Raw genomic sequence first — 27,857 nt, forward strand, 5'->3', positions numbered from 1 at the left:
ATGCAAGAAAAATGCTGTATTTATAGGTGTTAAAAGTTCAGTTTCTGACATATGGAGTTTATTTTAACACAAAACACCTTTAATGCCTTGAGTGCTCCCAAACTTTATTTTACATCCAACAAATATTATTTTCTTTCTCACAAAGTTGATGCGTCTGGATTGTATTTAAGGAATGTCACTTCACACTGAGCAAACCAAAAACCATGAACTTATTGTTTGAACACTTTCAAAGGAGAAGGTCTAGAATATGAATAATCATCAATCTAGGGCTCAATATTTCTCTCTAAAATGAGCCATGGGGCTGTTTCCTTTACACCCAATAAGGACACGGCTCCATGAGCAGAAGAAGCGCAAACGGATAAACGAGTAAGTTTGAATAGGTTAGAAGAGATCGAAACCAGAGCCGTGGTCATCAATGTGTCGTTTTAAAAATACAGAAACTATTTCTGATGAGTTTTGTTACATCAAAGAATTTTGTTCGTGGAACATTTGGAGCAAGCTTTCATTAAACCATCACGTGTTTTATGGTTAAAAAAGGTGTACCAGCAATGTATAAAATCGTATATGAATATTTGATTGAATTCATGGTATAACCAAACTAATGGTGCATATTGTTCATGTTAGTATAACATTTGTAATGTTTTGGTCTAAAAGCACACTTTAAATGAAACTTTCTTTAAAAATTTCTTTATAAGTTTTACATTTGATGTCAAACTCAGATTCTTTCACCAGCTTGTCGTTTTAATTGTGACTTTATTCTGAAAGTCAAAAGCAATCAGTTTCCGGTTTGAGTTCTTATTCCAAACATCTGCTTGACACACAAAAAGTTCAGGGGGGAGGCACTGAGCTCCCGCTCAAAGCTTTGCACCGCACCAGACGCAACCAGAGCGGACAGACGCGCGGGGCGACAGCAACCTGATCCAACACATGAGGGAAGTCGCGAAGGACAGGGACGCGGAGAGACAAGTGCGGGACCTGCAGAGAGCCGTTTTTTACCCAGAGAGTCTCAGATTAAACTCGTATTATTTAAAAGAACCCTGCTAGTGTTAGAATAACGCACGGAGCGCCTCTTCCGAAAAGGCGAAGCAGCTTTTACGCACAGACTTCAGAGGATGATGGTGTCTAGCTGTGACCAGAAAAGCTCTTAATGTGATCCTGGAGCGGGAGCCTAAACACTCACCTGTTTTCTTGATTTTTATGGAAAAAGGGATGCACCAACCACTTTGGCACACTTTGAGGACCACCATGCTTGGATGGGAATGCTAACGGAGTCCCTCGTGAGCTGATTTTGGATACAACCAGCGGAGAGACCGAAGGACCGTGTGTCATTCAGCGTGCGTTGCGCACTGCTCTCACCTTTGATATAAACCTGACGGAGTCAGACCAGACGTCTGTCCTGCGCGTGAGTCACCGTGAGCAAACATTTGGACAAGCAGCGCTCACTGGCACTGACAGATCAGGATATTTAAAGGGTGCGCGCTTTGCGCCAGCCACCGGCACACGACACCGGGACGCGAGGCTCGGTGCAGCTGTGGTGGGATTGGACTCAGGGGTACTAAATGCCCAGCCGGTCGCTTGCGGCTCCTCGGGCTGGGCAGAAACATGAGGTCCTGGATCCTGATGCTGCTGCTGGCTGCGCTTTTAACGATCCGTCTGCAGCTCGGAAACGCTGAGGTAAGACCGAGAGGTGTGCCGGTAAACGGATGACCTCTAATCGATGAGGGGAAACCGACAGACAGGAGCTTAAAAGCACCAACGCAGAGTTCTCTCTGTTCTCTAAGGTTAAAAATGCAGAAGGTATCAAATAAAAGTGATAAAACCGTTAGATATTCAGCTGATCTTGGTAAATTTGCCCCATTTTTCTTATTTAAGCATCCTGGGAAAATGAGTTTTAAATATTCATGCTTAAGACATATCTATCCCATTCAGAGGAGGTAGCAAATGTAAATTTTAGGCTCATTTCCAATGCTATGGGTGTCTTATTTACTTTTGATTAATTTCCAATCAGAAAAAACGATCCAAATTCAGATTTGTTTGCATCTTCTTGTCAGTCAGACTATTGTCTGATTTCCTCAGTGGGGGTTATGACTGGCTGTTCAGGGGTGTTGCAGGGAGGTGACAGATTGAGATGATAATGTGAAGCTGCATGGGCCTCTCCTCAGGAGGAGATAATAAAGCATCTGATGCTGGAGCAAAGACATTCCTCTAGTGTCACAACAAGGTCGCATGATTTTCACTTAACTGTTTTGATCAATTTTCTCAGAAACTTACTCTATAAATGTAGTTTGTCCAGTTAGTCAAGCTAACTGTTAAAAAGAAAAAAAAGAATCAATCATAAGTGAGAGGAAGCACATTTCTGCCTCAGGGGGGAACCCTAGCTCGTGTTGGTCCACTCATCACCGTAGGTCTGTCAGTAATAAAGTTATTAAAGAGCAGAGATTATAGAACATGGGTTGTTGAGGCTGCTCATCCCGTGCCCGAAGGAAAGAGGATGAACTGTTCTTGGGCTGGATGGGTGGGGTCCAACATCATGTTCTCAGCTCTGGTTCTGAATGTCCTCTAGAGGAGCGAGGCTGCAGCTGGTCAGTTTTTGAGCAGATCTATCCAAGTTTTAGCTGCGAAAACCATCACCCTCTATTAAAGTGATTGGGATGCCACATTAGGGTCAAACTTTGCTTTTTTTACTGAATATTTTGAGGGGTGCACCTCAGCAGGACAAACTTAAAATATATTGACAGATTTTGTTATTCTGCTTTGTTTTACTTATTGATCATCATATTCTAGGCTCTTCCATTTGTGCATCAGAATAAAAAAGTACAACTATGTGAGAAACACACTGGATAGTCGGATATTTAAAGCTGCACGATATTAGCTCTTTTCATTTGTTTGTTTCAATTTTCCGTGGCTTCAGTGGATTTTTATCCATCTGCTACATTTACCACTATGATTGTGACAAAGACTCCACTCACACACACATTTGATTCTGCAGCAGGTTCAACAAGTCTATTATAAAAAATAGCAACAGAACAAGAGAAAAAGCATGCGTGCAATAAAAGACACATTTTAAATCCCCTTAGAAACGACACATGAAAGCTCCCATGTCATTTCAGATCCCGGTAGTTTTATCAGCACCTGATTGGTGGATATTTGAACAGGTTGTCGATGTTTCTGCAGATACGCTGGCTGCTTGATCCATTTTACATAAGAACAACAACTAATCTGCTAGGGATTTCATGGTGTGTGTGTGTGTGTGTGTGTGTGTGTGTGTGTGTGCTCACATCTGGATGCTTGGCCGGGAGTACAGCTGTGTACGTGTTAGCGTGGCATATGTGTTTTTGAGTGAGTGCGTAAGGGTGCACTGGCACATAGAGCATTTGTTGTTGACTTTGAAGTTTAACGCTGTAAATGCCATTTCAGATGATGGGCATGAGGATAAATGACTGGATTAATGGTGAAAACGCACAAAAAATCAAGAATGTGAAACAGAATGATCCTCTTAGCAAAAATAAAATGCATAAAGTATGTAGTTTGTGAACATTTACAAAAGAAGACAAACTAACCCCATATGTCGTGAAAGTTTTAGAATGACTCATTCATGCAGACAACACCAAACTGCTCCAGGGCCTTTACTGTCACTGCTGACAATATGCAAATAAACTGTTTAACAGAAAGTAACCTTGAAAGTTAAATTTACAAAATAAAAGAGTCTACTTTATGATATGAATCACTTTGTTTGCATGACGTTGATGGAGCATATGACAAAGATAAAATCTGAAATAGCTTAAAGATGCTGATCACTGAAATTTTTTTTTAATTATTTCTGATCAAAATCAGTCACTCTGAGTTTTTCATGCAGACCAAACATGAAAATAGTCTCCTAAATCTATCTCCTGCATTAGCTTCTGATAGAAAATGGACATTTAAACTCTAGGATTAGAAAAGTCTGAGAGATCTACGTCACACTGTCACTTAACTCGCCCATTTTGACTCGTGACGGTGAAAGCTATTGTTTGTTTAGCGTCCAGAAAACGACAGAGAACATCTAAGCTACTAGAAGCTAACCATTAGCATTAGCAACTTAACCACACGGCAGAAATCCTGTAGGCTTGTGGTATTTATGGAGATAAAACATCAACAATGCAAGTCAGTGATAGAGCCGCATTGCTCTTATCCAATCTGGGGCGAGATGCCCAAATGTCAGGAAATAAGACCCCAAAACCTGCCGCCTGAAGAGGAGGTCAACCGATGTTGGTTTTTCTATTTCCAATACTGATACCGATATGTAGAGGATATGTGCCGCAGATTTTTTGGGGCTGATTTTCAAGTCTCACATCTACTTTCATGCTAAAATGGCATCAGTTGATGCACGACATTTCTAATGCTGACAAAGATTTTGAACACTGAATTTAACCAACTGTTAAGTCGTACTTTTATGCACCGCCCAGTGCTAAAATCAGACATCAAACTAAACAAATCAGTACACTGACCAAGTATTAACCCACTGAGCCATTATCTGAACAGGAAGCCTCTGACTGCCCTTTTTTTTAACGTTTTTACTGAAATTTTGTTTACACAAAATGTTGTGCTCTGTGACCATGTAAACACCAAAACGACCAAAAGAACGAGTAGACTCGCTTCTTATATCAGGAAGAATCAGCGTGTTTCTATCTTTTTTCGCTCTTTCGCAATCTGTTGTCAAAGTGGGAGCTGCAGATGATTTTCCGGTTTGCGCCTCGCTTAAAGCATAGCGGCGTCCCAAAACGATTTCCCTCAAAGTACGCAAGCTCGCTCCCAAGCGCGCCCTGGTAAAAAACACAATTGATGACTTTAGTCGCCATTTTTGAATATTTAACTAATTTACAGTGAATTAGTAAAATATTCAAAAATGGTATATAAAAGAAAATTTTAGTTGAAAAAATAATTTGAGCAGTTGTTGTGCAGATGTTATTCAGTTATGTAATTATACATTTATTATAAATTCTGCAGCAGCACTCGCCTGCCTGGGTATGTGCCTGTGCTTGAATCGGCTTTATGAAGGAGATACATCAGCCGATGTTGCCATATTAAAAAAAGCAGATATTGGCCTTTCCCTGAAGCTCAGCTGTGATTTGGTCACTTCTCGTTCCTGGAATAATGCATCGGTTCCACACCTTTAATAATTCTTGTCAAATTGCTGCTTTTGGGGGGCAAAACTTTATGCTAAGAAAGGAAATGTGGAATTTACTTAACCAAGTTATGTCAACTGGTTCCACTAAACCTAGTTGAGAGTCAAAAATTATTACACCTTGTATTAACTAGGTTTAGTGGACCCATTTTACACAAATACAACATTTCCTTTAGGAGCTAATTTAGTTGTGATTCAGAGCCGTCCCAAAGCTTTCGGAAAGCTTTTTGCTAACAGATTAGAGTCAAATTTGATCAAGATGCTGCCACAAAACATTCCAGCTGCGTGGCTAGGCGTCACAATGAAGGTGGAGCTGAAAGGTGAATGTGGTTCTAAAGTATTTGGGCTTCAGATCTGATTTGACTCGGTCACAAGACACAACTTTAATTTTGACGCACCCGTTTAATGGTTCATAAAATGTCAAAAACCTGTACGAGTATTTATGGCTGACACTTTAATCATTGTTGCTTGTTATCTAGTGGTTGAGTGTCCATCCTGGGAGATCAGGTTCAAATCTGGTCGGGTCATACCAAAGACTTTAAAAATGGGACCCAATGCCTCCCTGCTTGACGCTCACCTTTAAAGGGGTTGGATTGGGGCTTAAACCACCAAATGTTTGCAGCTTGCCGCTCCTCATCAAATGCAGGGGACAGATTTCAGTGAGTGTGAAAATTGATGGGATGTTAATCTTTTAATCTTTAATCTTGAAGAATTTATAAGATAATGAAAACATTTGAAACCCTGAAACAAAATAATAAAAAAAAAATCTGATTCACACAGTCAGTGTCCCCCTCCCCCCAGTCATCCTCACTGTTATCTCAACTCCTCTCCTCTCTTCTCATTTTCTTTGCGCTCGTTTTTGTTCTTCCTTCTGTTGTCTCTCCATCCGTCATCCGCCTCCTCGTCCCTGCAGTGGGCCAGGGGGGGGGACGCGGCCCAGCCCATGTGGGGGGGTGTCTGTTTGCGCTGCTGCCCTGAACGTTTGTGTGAGATTGAGAGTACACACTGAGCTCAGCAAGTCTCTTTTAGTTGATGCAGCAGAACGTCGGCCTTTTGCCGCCACTTTGATGAAAGGAGGCGTGAGACGCTCGTCTGATGCACCGATTCGGTTCTTGTTTGTATTTGACTCATTTTACAGACTTTGTTCTTTTTGTTTACATTTGTGTGTGTGTGTGTGTGTGTGTGTGTGTGTGTGTGTGTGTGTGTGTGTGTGTGTGTGTGTGTGTGTGTGTGTGTGTGTGTGAGTAGTCCACTGGCCCAGTAATTACATTCCATCACACTTCACCTTTCTCCTCAAACATTCCTTACAACCCTACGGCCTTACTCCATTGCAGTATGTGTGTGTGTGTGTGTGTGTGTGTGTGTGTGTGTGTGTGTGTGTGTGTGTGTGTTACAGATGTATGACCTGCTTGTAAATCGTGACATCCTAACAGCAGTCTTTTGACTTATAGCCTCACTTAGACACCCGTGTAGGATGAGATGAAAAAGGAGCAGAAATGTCTCTCATGGACCACACAAAGGGCAAAGGCAGCGGGAATGAGCGTTTGGTGTGTTTGTGTGAGTTTGTGTGTGTTTGTGCGTGTTTGTGTGTGTTTGTGTGTGTTTGTGCATGTGTCTGTGTCTGTGTGGTAGATAGCAATTGGCAAAAATAAGCCGATCTTCTAAAACCAGTTATTTGTCCAGTTCAAAGTCTTATTTTATGTCCATGCAGGGAACTATTCCCCGATGTGTGTTCCACTCTCTAATTGTGTGTTTGTGCCTGTGTGTGTTTGAGATAAGTGCTGGCACTGAAATAATAGCCTGTTGCAGAGTGAAAACTGTCAGTATTTCAGTGTGTGTGTGTGTGTGTGTGTGTGTGTGTGTGTGTGTGTGTGGCTCTCTGGACAAATTGGGCGGACAGTGGTTAAGCATCTGTATGTAAAAGGGAAAAGAGTGGGCGAGTGTGTGTGTGTGTGTGTGTGTGTGTGTGTGTGTGTGTGTGTGTGTGTGTGTGTGTGTGTGTGTGTGAGTGTATGTTTGCTTAAGTAGGTCAGCCAATGGTTCGTGAAAGTCATCCAGGTGTCCTGAGCCATCGCCGCCCACAAAGCAGACAGAGAAAGAGGAGAGCGAGAGCAGCAGGGATGAAAGGAGGACACAAAATGAGTCTCAAATCAGACAAAGTCAGACACAACAGAAGATTCAGTCAGAAATTAAAGGATGTAATTTGAGTGAAAGCTGCTCTGTCATGTAAAATTCATTACGTCACGCACCGCTTATGCATCCAGTGGAAAGCCTGGGTTAGCATCAATGGTAGTATTACTTACCTATAGCCATGATGCTGTCAGTTTATATGGTTTTTACAGCTCATTTTAATGTTCCCACGTCTGTATCCAAAGTGTTTTGGAAAATATGGAAACAACCTCAAGACCCCAGACTGCTGTCATAACGTTGGCAAACAAATCAATCAATAAAAACGACCATACAAAAGATATTCAAAGAAAATCAATCAATAGCTTCAGTGAATAATTAACCCTACCGATGTTGTACGAATGAAATAATTCTTGTGTAGCCGTTTGAAAATAAGTTCACAGCTGTTACCATTATTACAGAGACGTAAAATATTTATATTACTAGATTTTTCCAGACTCTTTTGCATACAAGTCAAATGCAACTGCTAACTTAGTATTTTGGCAAAAACTGTTTGCATGCATGGTTTCTTAATTGTGCAGAAGTCATGAGAGGTGATGGTGCATCATTTCCGTTATCAGCGTCCAAATTTATGCTGTTAGTTTGATGAAGCTGCAGGAAATTAAATATCAGAAGATTTTTAAGTTACGACCCTTTAAAGAACCTTAGCAACATTAAGTTATTTCATTAAGACAACATCTCGACAGGATTAGTGTAGTTTTTTTTTATTTAGTCTAGTTTTTAGAGTGAAAACTTCCCTTTCATTTTATATCTGGTGTCTTAGGATCACACTTTTGGCTCTCCCTGGTTTGTTTTGGCATCTATTTGACAGAAGACTTTATCAAATGTTTGTCTAAGTGCCCGTAGATAGTATCAAGGAACAGCCAACCAAAGAAAAACATCAAAGAGTTAGCAGTTATCTGCCTCTTGATCTTGATAGAGAAACCACACGTCTTTCCTCACAAACAGCTCCTTCGAATCCACGATAAACTCCTGCAGTGACAGTTATTACATGTTTATCGCTTTCCTTTAATGATGAATATTTTTCTTATGTAACTTTGTTAAAAATGATAATTTTTCCCCTCTTTGGGGTTTTAAAACATGCACATGTTGTTTCTATTTTCACAGCTTTTTACTTTCAACTTTGTTTTGCAACAACAGTCATTGAAAATAATTTAAAAGTAAAAAAATGGCATAAAGAGTTTGATTACTTGTTTTTCAATGGGAGTAATGGGGGTTGCTTGAGGGTAAGCAGGGAGAGAGCAACGCAACCACCATTTCCTTCCATGGAGGAAGTGAAACTGGAGCAACTTTTAACTGGAGATCAAGATCAAGACTCAGATACTTAAAAACTAAACATTTTGGGTCTTTTCTTTTTCTCTTTCTGTTTGTGCCACTCGTTGACCTTCAATAGAGGTAAAACACAACAGAAAAGGTTTCAAAATATCCCATTTTCATCTTGTATTAAGGGGGGCACCTGCTTTGTTTAAACATACCTCACCCCTGAATGACGCTGCATCACACTGAGTTTTTACCCTTTTCTGATTTCTAGTCAAAAAAAAGCGTGTGTTGTTCGGGTTTATAACTTCAAAACTGACTTCCACTTTTCTGTCTGCTAAATCTAAATGTGGGGCAGAGGGTGCACAATTAGGAAATGCTTTCAACTTGATTTACTTTTATAATTTTAAGAAGCAAGAGTGATAAGATGTTTCATTTTTTTTAGCAACCGGAGCACAGTTGCACCATTCGTAAGGCTGGTCTGAGATCAGCTGAGGTATTACCCACCAGCTAGCCAGTGTAACAACAGGGAATATGCTAGAGAAACATTAAAGGGGTGGGGGGTTGGGGGATGGGGATGGGGCAGTGTTTCTATTTTTGTGTGTTGTTACAATGTAATAACGGCTTTTCAAAAAGTTTCACTATTTTGCAAAAATACTTTGATGTCTCGGTGACATGAAAGTATTGGTCTTCAGAAAAATGCATTGACTTGTTTCTTGCATCAGGCTAAATTATCACAAAAATAAAGTTCTTCAACTCTCAACTCAACTCAACTTTATTTATAAATCTCGCCTTACAGGCAAAAAGATGCCACCAAGGCGCCACACTGATCAAATAAAAACATAAATCAGTAAGTCCAGAAAACAAAACATTGTATCACACGATACAGATAAAACTACAGTGAGTAAAATCGCTATAAGTAAAACAATAATTAATTATTAATTCTCTGGGTCTGCCTCCAACAGGGGGCCACAGGGGGGCTCAAGCTTTCTGACAGGGTATCACTGGCCCACCCCGGAACCCTAGAAACGCCCCTAGGGGAGAACATCTATGTAGCTCAAAAATCAGGAAAAAAAATAAACTACTTAATAAGTTTGGCAAACACCAAGAAGATAAATTATTCCAGTTCACAGCCTTAGGTGACCTAAAACACATTTATTATGGTTTCTTTAGTAAGTCAACAAGTGCAGATCTGATCTAATCAAACCCATGTGTGTGATTACAAGGAGCTAATTAGTAATATTGCCCAAGTTCAAATAGTTTGTACTCTTTAAAGTAAAGACATTTCCAAATGAAAAAATAATTGTTTGTCTTTTTAGGGGGATCCACTCCCTCCATCACTGGTCGACCTGGTGAGGAATTCTCCTGTCTCCTCTGTGGACGACCTAAAGATACTGCTGCAGCAGGAGACAAACGCAATAGGTACCAACGGCCACCCATCACCTGCACACACACACATACACACACACGTTCCCGACAGGTGTTGTTAAAAGTGACGGATGGGGGTAACATAAGAACTGGCAGAGGAGTTTAAAATGGGTTTATTTGTAACAAAAAGGTTTTAAAAACACAAGCAAACAGATCTCTATAAAAAGGTTAACATTACACAGCCAAATTATCAACTATAAAACACCTGGTAAGAGCTTATTTTAAAAGCTTTACCACACGAAGGTGTTTAAGAACCAAAGTCAGTAAAATTGCACCAAATGCAGTTAACCTTTAAAAAAACTTATCACCAAGAGTTAAAAACTACCACAGTTTGAAACTCCAACGAATCCAAACGAATGCAACCAAAAAGGGGTTAAAACCAAACAAAACCCAGGAGGACAGAAGAACCCCTGCAGCCCTTTTATGCAGGTCAAATCAAATCACTTTTAACGTCACGTCACATGTGCAGGTAGCCTGGCAAGCCAGACTAAATAAATGTATTATTTAGTCTGGCCACGCTCCATTGACGGCTCTCGGTTGTGGGGCGGGTTCTACCGTTGTCTTTCAAATGATCTCCGCATGCTATTGGACAATGAATGTGACATACTCTTGTTTCACTCTGTTGCATCATCCCACCCACCAGGCATATAGAGTGCCCTGATTGGCCCACAAAGCGGATAAAGCTCTGTGATTTGTTCACTAAGCAGATAGGGCACTATGATTGGCCTACCATTATGGACCAATCACAGCTCTTTATGTGTTTGAAACCTCTCTAGAGAGCTGTGATTGGCTAGCCAGAGTCCTGGTAGGAGCTGCTGAGGTTCCAATGGAGCATGCCTAGACCATTCTTTGCAAAGCAAGAATTTGGTCTAGTTCACTAGGCTAATGTGCAGGTACACTGGTACAGTACATGCGAGTGAAATTCTTGTGTGCGAGCTTCACAGCAACAGAGTTGTGCAAAAATACAGTAATGTAAAAACAAGTAAAATTTAAAAATGGCTAATCTAAGTATACAAATGAATAAAGTAAACAATAAGATAAGAGATATAGGTGTTTGCTCATCAGGAAGATTCAGCTCAGCTGTGCTCCTCAGCAGCCCGGGAGAGAGGAGGAGGAGGGGCGGTGTCAGGCTCATTCACTAGAGCTGGATGATCCTGGCTCCTGCTCTTCACTGGCCAGACTGGCAACCGTAACACACACACACACACACACACACACACACACGCACGCATGCACAGATATTTAACAGGTTTGGAGGAAGTAAGACGATCATTGTGAATGCCAGGAATGATTTTGATCAGACAGTTTGATAGCAACAACAGCAGCCTGATGAGGAAAAGAGAGCAGCAGCAACCTTGTGTGTTGGTCTGACTGAAGCTGGGAGGGGTGGGAGGTGGGAGCTGGCGGGAGTTCTTCCAGTACAAGGTCACTGCATTGTTCTCCTGCTCTGGATTCCTCAAAAGGTTTGAATTATGGATGTGTGTGTTTGTGTGACAGAAATGAGCCAGCCCTCTCCATGCTTCCTCAACCCTGACAGAGTCCAAACAAAATTATTCACACGCAGATCAGCAGGGGGGCTTAAAAAATGTATCACGCTCCTCTTTTACATGAGAGGAACCGAGTCACACACTAAACAACAGCCCTTCGATCATTCCATCAAGCATTAATAACAGACTGGTGTAACTGAGAGGAACAATCAGAGGGAAGGATGCTCCAGAACACGACACGTGGACGTGACTCAGTGGTGTGTTTGTACAGGGAATTCTCTGATTCTGCATTTTATTTTAGTTTTAGAGATTATGCAATACTACCCTGGATTTTAGAAGAGGACAGATATGAATCTATGAAGAGTTATCGGAGCTGAAATCAAATGCACAAACACTGTGGTTTGTTTGTAGAACCTGGTGATCTAGGAACTTTCATTTACTTATGAAAAATGCATATTTTCTTCATTTTTTTATTAAATAATCTCCCTTGATCATCTTCATTGTGCATATGTTAGCAATCGACTTTAGAAAATTAAGGAGAAATATTTCCCGTAACTTTAAGACAACATGAATTTGACATTCCAGTTTAGTAACAATGCCATTGTGAAGCATTTGTCTAGACATTAGACTGGTTTCAAAACTCAAACTGTCTTTTTATGAAGTTTGTAATTTGGCATTGTTCCATATTTTTTATTACCTGGCAAAAGATTCACTTTGATCTTTGCTTTAATTATCAAATAACTTCTTTACCACCACGTCTTTACGTAACATTTGGACACAACCGTGAGAATGTCTTTAAAGAGCAAGTTCACAGAGGCACCTTTATTTGTTATTTTGTAAGCATCACATACTCACTCTGCGTTTCACGTGAAGGCTAAATGTGAAAATAGATGGGACTATGCTCGAGTCAGGGAAACCCACACGGATCTACGTCACTCTGTAAATTAACAATCATGGACTCACCCATCTTGGCTTACGAGCACAGAAAGCTAGTAGAAGCTAACCGTTAGTATTAGCAACTCCTAAACACGGCAGGACTCCTTCAGGCTTGCGTTATTTGCGGAAATAAAAGATCAACGTCGCAAAGCAAACTGACTCAGTGGTAGAGCCATAGACATGAATATGTAGATGACCTGTTGAGCGCTGGGGAGTGTAACAGTGTTATCGCCATATTGGATGGGTTCTTCACTCTCCAAACCCAATTGGAGTCAATACAGAGTAAACAACTATGCCCTTTTTTTGTACAACCAACAGTTGCAACAACTGGTGCGCCATTGAAAACAGATCCTGTGGGACTTTTCTAGCCTACCAGTTTGGATTTTCGATTTTTCTTTATTTTATTTATTTTTAAATGCAATTATATCTATATTTTAACTATGTCGTACAATTGATGTGATATTGTGAAAAAGCATAATAAAATGTGTTTTTTAGAAATAAATGCATTGGGGGCGAATGGAGGCCCATCCAAGATGGCCACTAAGCCAGCTCCAATAGGCAGCGCCAGTCCACAGGGTGTCTACGTATATCTCTGGGTAGAGTTACGTTGCTGTTAACCAATAGGAAGGCTAAGTCTCCTCCCCTTCCGATGGGCTCATGGGGTCCCAGAACAGCAACATAATGAATGTGTGTTAGTGGTGTTAAAAGAGCTATTTTCTTATCCGCTTTGCCTCACGCCCTGAATCACAAACATGTTATACTTCAGTTTGATGAAGTCAATATGGTGAGACGCATTTGTGGTTCTATACGTTTTCCACACAAAACCTAAAATAACTTTTCCGCCATTCGAAAATAAGTGCTTTCTTGGCATCAAAATGTGTCTAAAATTCACGGACATCATATGTGAAATCCATGGCACATATAGCTTTAATAGCCGCATTGACTTGCATTAATTTTTTTCTAATTTCTCGTGGTCCGGAAGAAGGCTTAGGCTCCCAATAAGAGGCTACGTGTCTGAATATCAGTAAATAATAAAGATGAAGACTCCAAATCCTGCCCGTTTTCTGCCCACCTTTGCTCTGACTAACTTCTACTTCCTGAAACAGGAGCTCCAGAGCCTTTTTTATCCCACAGAGAACGACTCACAGGGCATTCATTTTTCCTAGAGACCACAGCAAATTTACTGAAATAATGAGCGAATGAGAGCTTAAAAATGCTACCTTAAGCTAGTGTTTTACAGACAATTTGACAAGTACAGAACAAAATATTTAATTTAAATTTTGATACATATAATCACGTACAACTGTATTCAAGCACCAGGCAGCTAATTAGAGCCAGTTGGTTGTGCACTTGTGTGCAAAGTCGTCCACACCGGGGATATAATTAGGACTAAGGGGCTACAGCGTGAAATTAGGGTATATAAGTGCACATGCATGAGCTATATTTAACCACTCATATCTCTCTTCAGCAGTATTCTTGACAGCAGCGAGACAAATTGTGGCAGAAAATAGCCTAATTGTTTTGAAGGGGTAAAAAAAAATGGGTTTCCTTTGAACAGTGAACAATGAACTTGGCTGAAAATTACCCAAGCAGCCTCCCTCACTTGTTTCATACAATTTTCATTGCTAATAAGTTGGTTTTTAAATGTTGCAAAGCTTCAGACTAAAGTTAAAGCTGTTGAATTTTGCTGCTTTAATCTTGTCTCTCTTTTGCTCTTGTAGAAGATGAAGAGGATGAGCACGATACTCTTCCAAACTATACCCCCGGTCGACATACTAGAAGTATCGGTAGGTCACATTTCTAATCCCTTCATCAAGCACTTTGCACAATATTTCGCATTTCTTAAATATTATTTTTATAATCTGCTTTCTGTTTCTTTGGTCTCAAAAGTGGATGCAGAACCAGCCAAGAAGGCAGAATGTACAGTTCGAACGGAAGTGATGGAAATAACGAGATCCATGCTGGACCGCCGCAGTGTCAACTTCATACCTTGGCCACCCTGTGTGGAGGTGCAGCGGTGTTCAGGCTGCTGCAACAGCCGGTTCATTAAGTGTGTCCCCTCAGTGACCTCCAGCAGATACCTGCAGGTACATATTTCACATCTGATATTATTATTTTGGTTTGTTTTAAAACGATCTTCAGCAAGGAAACAGAGTTTGTGTTTTGAAAAATAAAAAATGGTCATTATGACATTTTAAAGCTGCGGTGCATAGAGTGACGTCATGAAGGAGAGAAGTAGGAAGAGACTTAAAATTTTTTAACGACTATAGTTAGCTTAAGTCTCCTCCCCTTCTGGTCGGCTCATGGGTCCCCTGACTGAGAAACAAATAAGTCAGCGAGGGGATAAAAGTCAATTTTGGGTCCACTTTGCTTTACGCCCTGAATCACACATATGTTGTACTTCAATTTAAATGAAAAGTAATGATGCTTGTTTCAACTATGTCTGTCATGTACTTTGAAATTTATAAGCTTGTAAAAATGTGTGATAAAAAAGACTACAAATCAGCAGTTGCATATAAGATGTCACGGCAGACTCTCTTCTCTACCAGTGTCACTGATACCTACAAAATGGCCGCATTCATAATGATTTTCAACACATTTAATGCTCCAGAATGAAAGAAGGATGCGAAGCTCGCTGAACCCACAGCCATTTGAGGTGTGAGGTTTTGAGGCGTGCTGAAAGCCACACCTCAAGCAGGGAAAGCGGCATCAACATACAGGGCTGCCAACTTTTGAACATTTAAACGCGTAAGAGCGGGGGTGGGGGTGGGCGGTGCACAGACCGTTTCACCCTGTTCACTGACTGGCAGAGCGGGACTTGGTTGATCAGCGTGAGATATTGGAGGTGTGGCGTGAGAGCGTGTGAAGAGGGTCAAATGCCTGTGTCTCACACTCAGTGCTTTGAGAATGCTTTTGAGAGTTGGCAGCCCTGCAACATAGAAAGCTAATAGCCGGATGTAGCACAAGCTTGAATGCTACACTAATCATCAGCTCCAAAATACAAAAGATAAATCCATTTTTGTTCCTCTTCCTCCTCTTCTGCAGCTAGCTTGACATTTACAGATTGTTTCAATGCAGGTTGAGTTAGCATTCAAGCTAGCACCATATTAGTAAATGGCATACACAGCAGATAATAATTATCTGCTATTATGTCTTTTATTTAAATAAAATTTTGGTTACGATTCTCCAAAACACAGTAAACGACTCTGTATTTACATGCGACAACTCTTCATCAGTTTTTAGCCCTTGTACAGTAGATCACAAAGTGCCCTCCATCTTTTAAAAGCTCTCCAATGGAATTGGATCATCCAGTCTCACTGGAATACAGCACTTCTGTATTTACCTGGGCCCTCCGTACATCTTGCACTTTTGCATTTACCAACAGAGAACACCACTGGTGTGAGAGGTTCTTTGCTCAATAATATCAGAGGAGAAACAGCCGGCTGCTATACTTCAAAACACCATTTGAACAACAAAAGGCGTTTGGACGTAGAAAACTGTGACTGGTGTTTAACTCTCGTGTCCTGTGACAATGCACAATCCTATATCAAGGGGGCGTGGCCTAGGGATGATAGCCATTTGAATGGGGTGAGAGTTCTGTGACTAGTTTTTGTTTAAAATGATAAATGACCTGCACCTGCTAAGAGTCAGAGGACTCCAAAGTGCTTTACACTACAGTGAATCATTCATCCATTCACACACTCATTCATACGCTGGTGGTGATGAGCTACAATTTAGCCACAGATAAACATCTAGATTGTTTTGCAGCTTTATGGATTATTTTAAGATGGGATGATAGAAAATCTGTTAGTTTTTTGAAAAACTGCACAAAACATCCAAGTTTGGATTTATTGGGACAGACTTGATGCAATTTGCTGGGTTCCTTATATAGGAAACATTATTTCTGATTGGCTTAATGAACTGACCTGAATTGGAATGTTTACTATGTGAAGTGCCTTGAGACGACTCTTGTCGTGATTTGGCGCTATATAAATAAACTTGAATTGAATTGAATTGAATTGAATTGATTAGAGAAAGGGAAACCGAACTTTTCCCAAAGTAGTCACAAAGCAACAAAAGACAATGTAAATATTTTGTGTATTTTGGCAAATACACGTGTAGCTGTCTGAAATAAACATGCATGTATCAGGTAATTAGTCCAATCAGAGATCCAGGCTGAGGAAGTTACGACTGGATTAAGAAAGCTTTCATGTTTCTGAATTTATGTTCACACAAAAGTTAGAGTAGTCTTCTCCTGGTCGTTCTGGCATCTTATCAGAATATCGGTCTGAAAGCACGATTCTCTCCAAACAAATCTAATAACGAACATCATAAATTTTAAGTAAGCTCATAAAACGAGGTTTATTTTTGTTTTTTTCCTCTAAGTTTATGAAATGGTAACTTAAGTGTAACATGAGTATTGCATGGGTATTTCAGCCAATTGGATTGTAAGGTAAAAAATGCACAGAAGTGTCTTTATGGTGTACTTTTTTTTCATGTCATGCTTCATCGCTTCAAGTTGATATACATTTTGATTTCCCATGCAGGGCCTTTAATTTGTTTCCTTGAATCCTTAAGAACAGGTATTTCAGCATTTGCTCTCTTTTGAACTTAAGAAGGAAGCAAGTCTTGACAGGCAGCCATCAAGTATTTGTTTATGAACTTATCAGCTTACTTTTTATTTTTAGTTCACTTGTCGCATAGCTTGAGTCCGAAATTTAAAACCAAAGGAAAACTTTTTCAGATGAAAGACGGGAAGAAAATCCTGATGTAAACTTTCATTCATGTTTCTGCTTCTTCCAGGTATTAAAGATCATGTACAAAGAGGGAAAATCCCAGTATGAGACCGTCGTCATCACAGTGGAGGATCACGTCAGATGTATGTGCAAGCATCCTTCGTCTGCTTCCTCTTCGACAGTCTCCATCCCTCACTCGACCAGTCAGAGCAACCCTAATCCTCTTCCACCTCCACCACAAAAGCCTCCCCTATCCCCCCATATTCCTGTGACCCCTCCCCGGCCCGCTCACCCAACTTCACCTAAGACTCACGCGTCCAAAGCGGATCTCCATCGCCACGACGACCTCAAGCACAACCAACAGCATCGCCTTTTGCAGGAGCAAGAGCCGGTGGCGAGGCAGTGGCAGCAGGGAGGTTACACTCAGCTGGTGCGCTGGACGCAGCCTAGAGTAAATCAACCCCCAACACATGTGCAGACAGGAGTGCACCAGACAGTGACAGGGATGATTGGATCAGTCAGCATCTGGCCATCTGAAGCACGAGCAGAGCCCAGCATGCCGCAAGCTGGGCACGGGAGCGGCTACGACAGGAGCCGCGAGGAGAGTAGTGTGCACATATCAAACGGTGGTGGGGAGGTGCATGCTGACCATGAACAGAGGCAGCAACAGCTCTTACAGCACCAGCAGAGGCTGCGGCATCAGCACCACCATCAGTATCATCAACAGTTTCGGTATCCACAACAGTACAACCAGAGAGGAGCGGAGGGTCACGAGCTGAGGAGACAATATTGGCTCAATTCTCCTCAGTCAGACAGCGCTTCTTCACCTGCCAGCTTTACCCAGCTTCCCAGATTTGAAGAAAACTCCACTCCTCTGCTGTCTGCGATTCAGAAAGACTCAGAGACCACACAGGGCACTGATAAACAGACAGAGACTGAAAAAGAAACCCTGAACAAGGGGAATAACGGGGAGGAAAGTGGGTCAACGGTTAGCGGTGACTCAGCTGGGTCAGAGCTAGCCAGTCAGAGGGAGGGGAAAGACTGTAATAGAAGTGGGGAGGAAGGTCATTTAACTGAAGGAGAGAGAAGACAGAAGATTGGAGATGGAGCTCTGGAGATGGGACAGAGTGAACCTGATAAACCATCTCTCCTTCATCCTCCGCAGAGGCCAAAGGCAGGCCTAGTCAAAACAGGTACTCCTTCTGAGGCTTGTGTGTGTGTGTGTGCGTGCGTGCGCATGTGCGTGTGTGCGTGCGTGCGTGTGTGTGTGTGTGTGTGTGTGTGTGTGTGTGTGTGTGTGTGTGTGTGTGTGTGTGTGTGTGTGTGTGTGATACCAACTGGTTTTAAATTACAGTAAACTGTTCACAACAGTTATGGATCGAGTAGTCATGCTGTAAAGTTTATCTGCATTGTTTCATACGTCTAACATGTGTTCTAATGCTGAGTCATAGATTTGAAGGTGCAATTAGTAAATATTTCAGTTGTGTTGAATAATAAAAACAAAACAAAGCAAACACAGCTACAGTTTCAGTTTAAGAAGACATGACTGATCTCAGGTCTGTCCCTTCCAGGATCCTCTACTGCAGCTCCCAGGTCAGCTTCAGTTCATCAGACACCTTTCCGACCGGCTTCGCCTCACCGCAGGAGGAGACCCCGTAAACGCATGAGCAAACGTGCAATGAGAGCTAAGCTGCAGAAGGTGAGAGGAAGGAGAGAACCGTGGGGAAGAAGGGAGGTTTTTAACCACGGGGTGGGAGCTGGGCATCTTTTCTAGACTCTGGTTCATTTTTTAGAATGTTACATTTTGCTAATTACATATTTTAGTTTTAATTCTGATAAATTATAGATTTTTCTGAAATAAAACAGAAACTTTTATTTTCAAATGCATCTTTCTCTGCAATATTGTGATTCTTTCCTTGTTCTTGAAAATTTTACAACCAAAATAAATCTTTATGGTTTTGACAGGTTTTACTGTGAAAAAATAGAGTCCACTTATAAGTTGCTGAAAGGAATTTTAGAGGTAATAACAAGTAAAGATATGACAATGTGGCAATAAATTATGTTTGCCCTGAGATTAAAAAAATCAACTATATATGTGAATAAAAAGAAAGAAGAAAAGGAAATGAGTTAATCCAACACTTATTTATCTTCTTTCTGTAACAGGAAATGGTATAGCAGACTGATGTAACTGACACAACACTCCGAGGTGAAATGGAGACAGGAGAAGGGTTTCTCTGGAGGTCAGACTTACAGACCAGCTGTTTCCAAAGGACACCTTCACAGAAAGTCACCTTTCTGGCTCCAGAGATGCTACGAAGCAGCCATTGCTCTGGATTTATTAAGTGCAATCTTGTGATCTCCTTCAGATTGAAGGAAATTTGTCACACTAAACACTGGATCTTACACGTGGTGTTTGTTTGAACTACAAACCGCATCAAGGAGGAATTAATGGAGGCCTATCTGTAGCTGAGAAGATGATGGACGAATGGCAGCCATTGATTGGCTGCCTAAAAATGATCATTCTCTAAATGACAGGCTTTGAATCCATGATTTGATGCCAAATGTGGAGCAAAGTGAATCGGATTCCTACACTGGAAAAAAAACTGGAAACCGCAGTGTTGCCCTCAATGCCAAAATATTACTGTACTGTTGTCCTATTGTCTAAATCTAACATCCTTTAACACTGGAGTAACTGCACACTGATCATACTACGATGACTAGAGATGTGTTCTTCTATGTACTGTAGCTATTTGTACTGGAAAATATCAATAAACTGCTCATTCTTTACTACTGACAGATCAAAAATGAAAAGCTAGAATAACAGCTAAATGCCTGCTTTGATAAACATGCTATGGATATCCACACGTCTTAAAGACCTGTGAGCCAGTCACATCTAATTTAACATTAGCTATGGCTGGCTCACAAAAGCATTAGCGTTTGCTAATTTAGCATTAGTCTGGCTCAAAAGAGCATTAGCGTTTGCTAATTTAGCATTATCTATGGCTGGCTCACAAAAGCATTAGCGTTTGCTAATTTAGCATTAGCCATGGCTGGCTCACAAGAGCATTAGCTAAATTAGCAATAGCTATGGCTGTCTGCCGAGAGCCAGCAATACTAGCTAATGCTAGCTGGTAAACAAATGTCTTTTAAAAAATAATTTCCAGAGGAAAAATTTTTAAAAAGTTGATTTCTTAACTTATTAAAAATAAGAAGTTCTCTAGCTCTCAAGTGTAATTATTGTTGCAAATATGTAAGATTATAATATTTGGTTGTACAACTGTTACTGTAATGAATGTTATTTTTAATATAAAATTAAAATGTTGAAGGAAAATTGATGCATTCCCTCTGTGTTGAACCACTTTTATAGTAATGAAAATATAAACACATGCAAAACATTGCTGCAATTGTCAAGTGTTGCAGTGTTTTTGTTGTGCTCTAGAGTCATCTGCTAATCTTTGCTCTGTGAGTAAGTCATGGAGTACCGTCGTGCATGGCAAAGCAGGGGTCAGTGGAGTTTCTGGTTACTATAGTAACTCATGGACGGACATGTCAACAGAGAAGTATCGAATGGTGAAAGAGAGACGAGGGAGGGATGGTGTCAGCACAGGAATTGCATTAAGATGAATGACAGAGAAGCAAAGAGCAGCCCGTTAGAGAGACATGATGGAGAAATGTCAAAAACAAAAGACAAACTGGATGTTGCTGTTTTTAAAATTAAAATTGGAGCATGTGCAGGACCATAAAAGAGTTTTTAACTTCCTCAGTTACCTTCATATTTTGCTTCAAGGGCCCCAGATTTTCTTAAAATCTTTCAAGGCGACCTACCTAAGGCTTTCCTGTTTGCTGTCAAACCATTTTACCTGACAGTGACAGCATGTTGTGATATGTATGCTTTACAAAAAAAGAAGAATGGATATATACCAGACAAAAGGCTGAGTGTCAGGTCTAAAAAGAACATCAACAGAACCATCAGAAAAAACAAAGAAATTAAACCATCAAAGACCTGAAACAGGACCAGCAGAGTAGCAAGAGTAGCAAGAAACTTTCAGCCAGGCCAGATTATATATATATATATATATATATATATATATATATATATATATATATATATATATATGTATATATATATATATACATGCCCACGCCTCTGGCATATCCATCAAATAATCTGTTTTTCAAAGGTAACGGATTTTAATTATTTCAATTGAAAACAGCCCAATCCTTTGAGATTTGGACCAAATGCTTGACATGTCAAAGTCAACAGGCATATCTAACAAAAAGAAATTACCTGAAGATGAATTAAAAGACCTTGAGAGAACCTGGAACAATACTCATCTTTTAAAAGATTTTTGAAGAAAGTCTCGCTCTTAAAATATTACACGGGCAAATGAGGCTTGACCAAAGACTAAAGAAGGCTGCCTTATCTATAAAAGTAGATCGATGTCATTATATGAAAAAATGTTTGAACATTCTGTTAAGATGATTCTCTCATCAGAAAATGACTCATCTCAACCCCTATAAGGTATGCATGTAAGGCTCAGTGTCTTAGTGAACACGTAAATCCAAGTCACAGCTGTCAGTGAAAAAAACTGAATATTATCTTGGAAAAACAGTATGTCGGAATAGGTTGAAGGACTGACCAGGAAGTTTCATTTATGTGTGAATAAAGTGATCAGTTCATGCTTTCGTTCTTTTTTAAACACAGAAACAGTTTTGTTTACCTGTTTGACACAGCAAGAACACACCTAAGATGTTCAAAGTGATCAGTTACACGTGAAACTCAAATTATTAGAAAATGGTGCAAAAGTGAATTTATTTCAGTAAATCATCTTGGAGTGAGAGACCATCTAAAGGCTTAGGAACCCTTTGCATGTGTTTTGGATGAATTAGCTGATTAGAGTGTGTGATGTCCAGAAATGGTCCGTTTTCATGTGCAGTTCGACCCCTTCAGTATCTGGTCTACATGGAGACAGGATGTGTTGCCTTTAGTCTGCCGGATCCTGCCATTCCATCAGCAGGAGCCCGGGCCTCTCTGCAGCTCGGAACACATGATAACAAAGTGTCAACAAACTGTTCCCTTCTCAAGGTCCTTCTGTGCCAAGCCTGCCCGGTTATCTAGGCCTGACTGGACTGTTATAAGAGTGGCTGTTTTCAGCTTATATGAGTTCATCATTTGTGAAATAATAAGAATAATAATGTCTTCTTTACTCTGTGCTTAAATCAGTAAGGTTGATTGAACTGTGCTTGAATTACTGAAATAATATGAATTATTACATTGAATGATTTATATATATTGTAATCAGTAATGTTTGATATGACAAGGCAATCATCACCTGCACTCAGACACAAGGACAAATTAAAGTTAAGTTAAACTTATGACACACAGGTATTTCCTTACCCTAAATCAGAGCATCTGTATCTGAAAGAAGGTGTGACTTTCTGAGGTTTTCTTGGTAATATCCCTTAACATGACACGTTCCGATTGGGCAAGAATTCATAAGATGAGAATATTAAAACAGAGCTCACGAGACGGTGATTCAGTTCTAGAGAACGCTACGGAACGGCCATCCGGAGCGAAGCCTCTTTGACCCAGAGCATTTTTGGCAAGCTGTCAAAACCCTGCTAAAAGCTGCCTACTGCTGACACAGCAAACGGTTCCTGCAGAACAAAGCTGATACTGTTCCGACTCCCTAAGAGTGCTTCTAGACACAAACGGTTCCATCCATCTGTTATGACCCGGAAACATCTCTGGACTGGAGAGTCGGTGCTACGGTTATTCTACAAACCTCGGTGCCCAGGGGTCATCCGACCTCCCTGACCTTCGGATCCATGAAGAGGGTCTTCCAAAGAGTGAGGTAGACACACAGATAGCGTCTGATGCCTTTTTGATAAGAACCAACTTCATAGCTTAATGCAAACCAAATTCTTTCTTTTTACACCCACCTCAGATTCACACATAGTCACCATACATCACATTCCATCCACCTAGACCCATCCATCCACAGTTATATTAGTTAACTTGTTTGGAAAATAAATTCTTACTTTTTATAAACTTGATTCTCTTCTTGAATTAATGCGAAGTATTCTACAATCCCTGAATAAACAAAGAATCCTAGAATCTCCTGATTAAACATCCAAAGACCAAGCAGGGTGATATTCTATATCTATATTGAGTATCACAGCTTATTGGTCATAAGTAAAGGTAATTTATTAAGCTTAAAAGCAACAATATTTACCCACTCTACAAGTGTGACACTTTGGGCGAAGAATATTGAACCTTTTCGCAGTAATGTAACTGTCTGAGATTTTGAATTCGGGGTTTTCATCAGCTGTAAAACCATCATCATCACAATTAAAACAAATAAAAGCTTGCTGAACTATCGGATTTAGCATTTAATGATTCTGTCTCATAATAGTTTCACCTTTTAAGTTGAATTACTGAAGTAAATGAACTTTTGGATCATATTCTATTTATTCATTTCTTTACATAAAATTTTTAAAAGTTACACAGGCTGGTAAAATTGTTTTCTTTTACATTAGATCAGGATAATAAAATCAGATGACCTGAATTTATTGTGAAGTTTGTGGTTAAAATTTAAAAAACCACACATTGGGATACTTGTACTTGTCATCTTCTAATTCATCCAGATCCGGGTAGCTTTTTCCTCAGACCTAACAAGGAAACCCAGATTGGTCTTTTCCATAAACCTTCAGCACCTCCTCTGATGGAACCCCAGGGTGTTCTCCAGGGTCAGCCCAGCGATATAATCCCTCTAAGTGTTTAGTAAGGCAAGAATTTGTCATATTTTTCATAAAGTTAGCTTCCATCCATCCATCCATTATCATCCGCTTCTCCGGGGGACGGATTGTGGGGCCCTTGATCTCAGCACAGAGGCCCAGACTTCCCTCTCTCCAGCCATTTCAGCCAGCTCCTCCAGGGAATCCCAAGGCACGCCCGGAAAACCTCACTAGGGTAGCATCCAGAAGGCATCTTAATCAGATACCCACGCCGCCTCAACTGGCTCCTCTTGATGTGGAGGAGCAGCAGATCTACTCTGTAGTATCCTTTAGCAAGACACTTCACTCACCTTGCCTGCTGGTGATGGTCGGAGGGACAGGTGGCGCCAGTGTTTGTCAGACCTCGCCCTTTCTCCAGAACCTCGGTGTAATGTCCAAAAGGGTCAATTTTCAACATAATAACCTTTCATCTACAGCATAAATCCACTTTCTATTTGGCCTTCCAGAACCAGAAGGTTCTGTTTCAGCGCGTGTTGATATTCCATGAAGACAAAACATTCAAACAAGCATTCTGTCCCAAGGTCCTGCACTCTCTGCATGAAAGCCAGACGTCAACATTCTTCACTCTGAACAAGTGAAGTTTCCATGACTTTTACAACTCATAAGTTTACAATAATCATATGTGATGAAGGAACAAGATGTTTAAATGAAAATTTTGAATGATCTGTGCTTAAATCAATTAATTTAAAATAAATATTGTTCTTACAATGATCCATTTATATAACAAATCACTATGTGTTTGATTTAACAAGTTAATCATTGTTTACGCTCGTACACATTACAATAAGATACATATTAAGGTTAAAAATATTTTTGTATCTGAAGGAAGGCGTGGCTATCTGAGGGATGTTGGTAAATACTCAGAAACGTGTCAAAGTAATTCAATTTCCAGCTGATCCCCGATTCGGCGAAATCAGGAAAGAAGCCTTTGTGAAACCATCTCCTTTGACCTTAAGTCAAAAACCTTTCTGCGACGCTGCAGGTGAGTACAGACACAACAGCTCTTTTCAGAGCTACTTCAACTGTCAGGGCTGCGCAGTGGCGCAGTGGTTAGAGCTGTTGCCTTGCAGCGAGAAGGTCCTGGGTTCGATTCCCGGCCTGGGATCTTTCTGCATGGAATTCGCATGTTCTCCCTGTGCATGCGTGGGTTCTCTCCGGGTACTCTGGCTTCCTCCCACCATCCAAAAACATGACTGTTAGGTTGATTGGTCTGTCTAAATTGTCCATAGGTGTGAGTGTGTGGTGTGAGTGTGTGTGTGTGTGCATGGTTGTTTGCCCTGTGTTGCCCTGCGATGGACTGGCTCTTTGTTCAGGGTGTACCCCGCCTACTTGCCCGTTGACTGCTGGAGATAGGCACCAGCTATGTCTGATTAATATGAGGTGTGTTTATGGTGCCCAAACAAGCAAAGAACCCTAGAATCTTCTCATTAAACATTCAAAGATCAATCAGATTGATATTTCATGTTTATATGGAATATCCCATCTTATTGGTCATAATTAATATGTATTACTTGCTGCACCTGCATAGACCTTACCAGGGAGGCTCAGGAATGTGATCTCCCTGTAATTTGAACACATGTGGATGGAACCCCGGGCACATCTCATCCACGTCTCGGGCCTTGACACAGAGGAGCTTTTTGAACCACCTTGGTGACCTCAGCATCAGAGAATGGAGAGCCCAACCCAAAGTCCCCAGACTCAATTTCCTCACACGGTGGGATCAAGGAGGTCTTCGAAGTACTCCAGGTCCACTAATCCACAACATCTCGAGTCAAGGTCAGCAGCACACTGTCCCCACCTTAAAAACAGTGTTGGTAAGGCACTGCTTTCCCCTCCTGAGACGCCGAACCAGAATCTCCTCGAAGACGAACGGAGGTCTTGTTCCATCGTCTCACCAAACTCCTCCCATGCTTTTTCACGTAAATCTGAAGGTCTAGAGATGCAAGTGGCCCACCATTTGTTATTCCAGAATTTGAAACTAACATCTTGTTTTGTAGGTCAAATCAGCAAAATATGGGTATCTGATCTTACGCAACATCACAAGATAAATCTATCAACAGTCTCAAATTCTGGTTGGGAATGATTCTGCATTTCTAACAAATTTGGTTAAAACACTTTAGAGGTGTTCCATTTAAATCAGTCCAGATGTTCAGGAGATACTTATCATCATTAATAATAATGTGTTTTAAGATACTGACGTACCTCACCTTGGACTTTTGGTCAGTGACAAAACATGCACTCCTCAAAGGGAGAGCTTTATGGGAGCAACAGCAGTACTTGAGCAAAGTTCAGCTCAACGTGCAACAAAAGCACTCACATTAAGAGAAGCTGCACAGAAAGCTAACATGTTGCTTTGTTCTCACTCCGGTGAGTACAATGATGTTGTTAGCAACAGGAATGAAAATAAGGCCACTGTTGTGCTGAGACAGACTCATTTGGGCAGTCCCTCTTCATGGGATCATCTTTTATGGACTGAGAAAAATTCTCACAGTTTTTTGCTGACGAGACACTTTTTTACACACACTGGAGTGTGTCAAAAATAACTTGTCGTCATCTCTAAACGGAATCTGGACAGTTTTGGGGAGTTTTCTTTAGTTCATGAATTCAATGATGCTCGATAAAAGAGACAAATAAATATGTTCCATCCTGCATCTTTTTGTTCAATTTGTAATTATGTACTTATTACACATTTATCATTTATTTGAGCTCTTTACAGGTCTTGCCTTCTCGTTTCCCATAAATCTGTGGTTTGGTCCAGGCAGCAGTAGTGTAGGTGTGAGGTTGTGTGGTTTTATCAACCAGTGAGGGTGAGCCAAAGTTTAGCAAGGTCACTGGGGCCACAACTCGTTTCTTCTGATGCACTGAGATGATGTGTGTGAGTGTGTTTGCAGGGGTGAGCCTGTGCACGTGGCTGCCTGCCATACCTGCGGTGTCCTTCTCACATATGTGTGTGACTGTGTTCATGTGTTGTGAAACAAATGGAGAGTGTGTCTCTTGGCACCGAGTCCCCACGCAGGTCGCTTAATGAGTTGGTAGCTGGAAGCCAATCACGGTCACCGGCAACCTCCGGGGTCACACTCTGGTGCCCAGTGTAAACAGTGCAGCTGGTCCACCTACATCTGACACACCCCTGAGAAGACACACTCACACATACACACACGTTGTAGAAAGGTCACGACAGCGAGGGCGCAGTTTCAGCAGATAAACATGTAGATGATTATGAGCCCATATGCAGACACCATGAACACACTGAGACACACACTCCCTGACTCACTGCTTTTATTTCCAGGTTTGCTGAGTATGCACTTAATCTTAAAATTAATTTTGCTATAGAGCAAGTAAACACTTTTTTACCTTTTATTTAGAAATATGACAGGTCACTCTGAGTGTCGCATGCATGCAGAATGTGAAAACGGTGTTCTACCCCTATTTCCTGTTTTAGCCGCTGATTGAAAATAGACTGGGAAACGCTTGGGTCAGAAAAAGTCGCACAGATTTCTGTTTCCACTCATTGATACACCAACTTTGGCTCGTGAAAGGGAAGACTCTGTTGATTTTTGCAGCCAGGACTGAGCTGAGCATGTTTTGGCTAGTAGAAGCTAACCATTAGCCTTTTTTTTTTGTTATGATTATATTTATTAAGATATGCAAGTGGGAGAACCTCTCCCTTGTGCAATTACTTGGCAGAATTAAACTTTTTTCCAGCAAACCAGCAAAGTTCTTAGGCATGAGAAACCTGAAATGTAAATGAATCACTTAAATGCTAATGTTTTAGCTTGTTTAGCGGTCATAATGTTGTCCCATAAACCACAAATCACATCATACTATCAGCGGAACAAAAAGCTGACTCGAAGCAGGACGATA

The 27,857-nt window shown here is 40.8% G+C and overlaps 1 protein-coding gene across 1 annotated transcript; it reads left to right on the forward strand.

The window, feature by feature from the left end:
* Nucleotides 1–1,375: 1,375 nt before the first annotated feature.
* pdgfba (platelet-derived growth factor beta polypeptide a) lies at nt 1,376–19,603 on the forward strand. Its single transcript, XM_015943556.3, has 7 exons — nt 1,376–1,674; nt 9,928–10,030; nt 14,181–14,246; nt 14,350–14,546; nt 17,263–18,388; nt 18,767–18,894; nt 19,359–19,603. The coding sequence occupies exons 1-7, from the start codon at nt 1,603–1,605 to the stop codon at nt 19,368–19,370; spliced, it is 1,704 nt and encodes a 567-aa protein (XP_015799042.3). The 5' UTR covers nt 1,376–1,602; the 3' UTR covers nt 19,371–19,603.
* Nucleotides 19,604–27,857: the final 8,254 nt, after the last annotated feature.

The sequence above is a fragment of the Nothobranchius furzeri genome, chromosome 6 (genome assembly GCF_043380555.1).
Source record: "Nothobranchius furzeri strain GRZ-AD chromosome 6, NfurGRZ-RIMD1, whole genome shotgun sequence".
Lineage (NCBI taxonomy): Eukaryota > Metazoa > Chordata > Actinopteri > Cyprinodontiformes > Nothobranchiidae > Nothobranchius > Nothobranchius furzeri.